Consider the following 4,804-nt stretch of genomic DNA (forward strand, 5'->3'; position numbering starts at 1 on the left):
AATGTCAACACATAATTTTGTTGACATTTCAGTACACGGTATTGATATTTTTAATACATTGCACTGACGAGCTAGTAAAATTAGCAGCTTAAAAATTTAGCAACATAACGCACCCCACTGTATAATACTCCATCCGTCCTATAATAGAAGTCACTCTTATTGTAGGCACGGGTTTAAAGAAATGTAAAAAGTAGTGGGTTGGAAAATTAGTGGAATAGGAGATAGGGACGAGTGATCAAAATTTTGAATAGTAGGGGAGCTATTCTTGACTTGGGAAAAACACAGAGAAATTTTGGTTGATCACGTAGTTTGTGGTTGAGGATTATGACTTGCTACATCGGTTACAGTATTTGAACTATAGCAAGATGACACTAATATCCAACACAAGAGTTTTGTTGTATTATAAATTATACATATGGATCGAACAATAAGCCATCAATTTGTTGTAGTATTTTCGAGTGTTGGACACCATGTCCATCTCCCTCTAGATATATAAATTGTGCCGCTCTTCCAAGATTAGCTGCAGCCTCTGCCAAATCATCCGTCAAAGGCCAACCGGCCACCATGGCTGTGTTCATCTCCTTCCACGCCTCCCTTAACAAAAACCTAACGTGCTCTTGCGCCTCTTTCTGCGAAACATTTTTCTCCTTCATGTAGCACTGGACTGCTTTTGGCACATCACCCCTCTTCAGCTCAAACTAGGTTCAACAATGAGCAATCGAAGAAATTACAAAATGCATCTTATATACTCTTTTTGTCACTTAAAAATTGGATTATTTACCATTTTGCCCGCATTATTATATGTGAGTCTCGTTCTATTAAATTAGTCTTTTTAAACACCAAAATTTGTCTCTATTTATTGGTTTACGCACAAAACAAAACTTATTAATCTACTTGACGAAAACTAAAGAGTTAGGTACCTGTGTAGTCCCAAGATCATCAGCAAGCCTTAAAATCATTCCTGAGAGGTTAAGTATGTTATGATATTCGTACAAGCTCTCGATGACCCTTTTGTCGGTGCTCGAGTTTGGTAATATGAAATGAAGCTGGGATATTATCGCTGGCAACGAAATTGAAACTTTAGCATTGTTGAGATATTCTTCTAAGCTTGGTGTATAACCACTGTAATACCATTGAGCCTCCTTAAAAAATCCTTCAACCAAGCTTAACCACTGCAAAAAATATAAAAACAGATAAAACAATTTTGATTTATTTTACAAGTACAAATTAATTTAGAGGGGAACAAGAAGATACCGATTTTTGTAAATATGGTATAGTGATGAAATGTCGATCTATGAGAATATCATATGCCAACCCTGACACAAAGTTGTATAGTGCCAAATAACAAACTTGGATGTAATAAGAAAGTTGGCTTAATGATTCAATGTCCCATCTGAAATTTACTCTTAAATCAAATTTCCAATTCTATTGAAATCATAAATTAGCCAGGAAGACAAAATATATACTCACCTTCGGATTGTGTCAGTAAAAAGTTGCAATTCATCTAATGTGCCATACACATCATAAACATCATCTATAATTGTGATAAAAGTAATAATAATGGCTGCCATTTTCCTTTGATATTCATATTGACGAGGCTCAAACAATGCAACTGCCCAAAAGTAGCATTCCACAATCCTATCCCTAACAAATGGGAGCTTTTCAGCTAGGCATGAATTACTCCACCACCTAATTAATTAAAAACATTTTAAGAGATTCAATTCGTGCATAAATAATTCTATATGCCTGGACAAACATTTCTTAATTTCATACCTTGAGACATCTTTGAGTTCTTCTTGATATGTTGTTTGCTTAATATTAAAGTCGAGTTTGGCGAGCTCAAAAACAAGTGGACTCGCATCTGGCCTCTTCGCGTAAGCATCTAAGAACCATCTTGCATCAAGTTCTGGACTCCTCCAGTGAAGAGGAAGATCCAAAGAATGGCGAATCCACGATGACATATTATCGTCAATTTCCTCACTAACACCTTCGTCAAGTTTTTTCTGCAGACATTTTGTGGAAAACTGTCTTGCTAGCTCCAACATGTCTTCACCTTCCGTCAAAAGGAATGATGCTTCGTAAAGTTGTAACGTTCCTTTCGTATCGCGAGCAAGGCTTTCCTTGAAATCACGACCCTTCTCGTTCTTGAAACGATTAAATACTTCTGCAATTGAGATACAAGAAGATTATCAATCAAAGAAATAAAACATGTCAATTACATATCTTATTTAGTAATACTACCTTGGGAAACATTAAAACCTTGTTGTCTAAGAAGTCTGAATCCAAGAGCTGTGAAATACAAATCACTTTCATTGTCATGGAAACACTTGGCCTCATCATCATATATACAATCTAACATCTGCCTTATCTCATCTTGGAAAAAATAAGACAGTCCCAAATATTTCAAGTCATCAATCAACTCCAACTGTTGGACATGCTTCATCTTTTCCTTTAGCAACATCTTCACTTGCAAAATCAGTTCGTCTCTCCTTTTCAAATGCTTTTTCCCCTATGAAAATATATATACATAATATTGACAAGAATGAATATAATTTGCAACTGAATTAGTATATTTAACAAAGATGAATGATACCTTATATGAAGTGTTAACAGACTGAATATAATTGAAATCCCAAAGAGAAGGCTGGTAGTTTCCACAACGTCGGGTTTGATCAGCATCTACCTCTGTCGAGCAAGAAACTCGGATGCGGGGGGCTGGTGCAGTACGAGAGAAATGTATCGCATTTGAACGTCTCATCCTCTCTAAGTCGGGGAGGATCATTATCGGTATGCTAATGCTAGACATAATTTGTGATGCTCTAGTTGAATTGGTCTTCAAACTATAATGTTTGTGCTTTGTGATCTCTATCCAACTCTATTTATTGAAATCCTCTTGCAAAGTAAATTCACGTGTTACTTAAAGTTTGTATCTTAGCAGCAATTAAATATATGATGCAGTTAGTGATTTTTTGTAGTGACTGCTGGGCTATTAATTTTGGCAACAATAATTGAATTCAGAGCTGTAACTAAGCAATCAATTTTAGAGAATAAACAAATCAAATTTTATAGTAGTAGGTAACATTCAGGGAACTAAATGTTTTATTATATGGTTAAGTGCAAATTAATCAAACAATATAATTGTACGTTCGGGTTCGATGTTGATTGTCGATTGAATAGATCTTACTTCTAAGAAACTGTATCCACATGTAAGAGCGTTTGCGTGAGAAATTGGTGAATATTATTATGTTAGGAATTAGGATAGGATATATATGTATTAGTAGTTTGATTTATTAGACGATGTAGGTTCTTTGCAATCCATTATCTTGACATTTTGGATAGTGACAATAGAGAAGAGTTATACACTCCCTATCCCATTTTAAGTGGAGCATATCTAATTCAACATAAAATTTTATGTAATATTGTTTTACAAATAAAATAGAGATAATAAAATAAAAAAGAGGAAGATAGAGAGAATGATGTTTCTATGTTGTCATTTAGAGTAGGACGTCCGGAAAAGGAAAATATGACTTAAAATGGAATGGAGGGAGTATCGCAGACAAATCCATTTTATAAAGACAAAAAGTTAGAAACATAATTACTAGTCGTGAAAAATGACCAATATTTTATATCTGTTGGTTGTTGCCCACCGCTATAGATTAATACGTTTATAAGATGTCATACTGGCGGAAAATACTATACTTTAGTTTATACTCTCGTCGTATGATAATATGTATTATTGTTTTTTTACTTCATTCTAAAATAGCATGCGGTTTCTAATTTTAGAAAGTTCTTTTCCTCCTATGAAATAAGAATAATTCTTCAATTATTTTATCTTTCTATCTCTCTCTTACTTTACTAATTGTGCATTAAAATTTGTGTCCGATCAAGAGTGCATGTTCATGTGGGACGGAGGGAGTATTGTTTCCATTTGTCAAATGGAAAGAAAAATGATATACTTCATCTGTCCCATTAAAAATGAAACATTTTCTAAAATAGAAACAACATTATCTCTCCTACTTTATTTTCTCCTTATTAACGGTAACCTCCCCATCTCTAAATATGTATTATTTTGAATATTTTTCTATTTTATTGTCTATTGATATTATAGACATAATAAGTTATTAGAGGTTGTATTAAAAATGTATATTATGTGTGTATATTTAATAGAGAGATTTCGGATAAAGGGTCCAATTTCGCAGGCCTTTCGAAATTAAGGATTTAATTAGTTTACCTTTCGAAATATGGGATCGTGGCATGCGAATTTTTCGGAATAAGGGATTTTCGAATTTTTATATACTTAATCATTTTTGTTATCAATATTTTTTGCACAATATTTATGAATGGACCAAATTATCCTTAAGATTTTCACTACAATTTTAATTCTTTTTTCTCTAATTTTATTTTCACCTAAGTTGCAGATCACAGCTCATCACCGCCGCCTCCACCCTCATTCTCATCCTCCGTTAGCTGCCGTCCACCCCTTTCTCTCTCACTTCCGATCCATATGGAAAAAATCAATTACAAAAACTCAAATTCCCCCACCCTCTTAACGCGATTGCGTCCTCTGTCCAGCAAGCTAGATTCTCAACATCCCTCTCGATCTCCTCTCTTAAAGGAAGATCTCGCCGCCTCTTCTTCTTCGCTACAGGTCACCTGCTGCTGTCCGGCGAGGGTAGCCGCTATTGCTAGCCGCGGTCAAACTGCCGTCGTCGCAGGTCGCCGCTTCCCGGTGCCATTCCAGCTCGGGCTACCCCATTTTTCCCAATAAGTTCTTAATTCAATTCCACATTCTTTAAGGTTTGAC

General features: G+C 35.0%; 1 protein-coding gene across 1 annotated transcript; it reads right to left on the minus strand.

Annotated features, from left to right (window-relative positions):
* Positions 1 to 238: 238 nt before the first annotated feature.
* Positions 239 to 2,900, minus strand: LOC125205633 ((+)-sabinene synthase, chloroplastic-like). The gene is made up of 7 exons (XM_048104682.2): positions 2,594 to 2,900; positions 2,242 to 2,509; positions 1,774 to 2,164; positions 1,471 to 1,689; positions 1,255 to 1,393; positions 921 to 1,172; positions 239 to 698 (listed from the first exon to the last, which is right to left on the minus strand). The coding sequence occupies exons 1-7, from the start codon at positions 2,804 to 2,806 to the stop codon at positions 408 to 410; spliced, it is 1,773 nt and encodes a 590-aa protein (XP_047960639.1). The 5' UTR covers positions 2,807 to 2,900; the 3' UTR covers positions 239 to 407.
* Positions 2,901 to 4,804: the final 1,904 nt, after the last annotated feature.

Source organism: Salvia hispanica, chromosome 6 (genome assembly GCF_029641045.1).
Source record: "Salvia hispanica isolate PSC_SH4W2 chromosome 6, Shi_PSC_v1, whole genome shotgun sequence".
Classification (NCBI taxonomy): Eukaryota; Viridiplantae; Streptophyta; class Magnoliopsida; order Lamiales; family Lamiaceae; genus Salvia; species Salvia hispanica.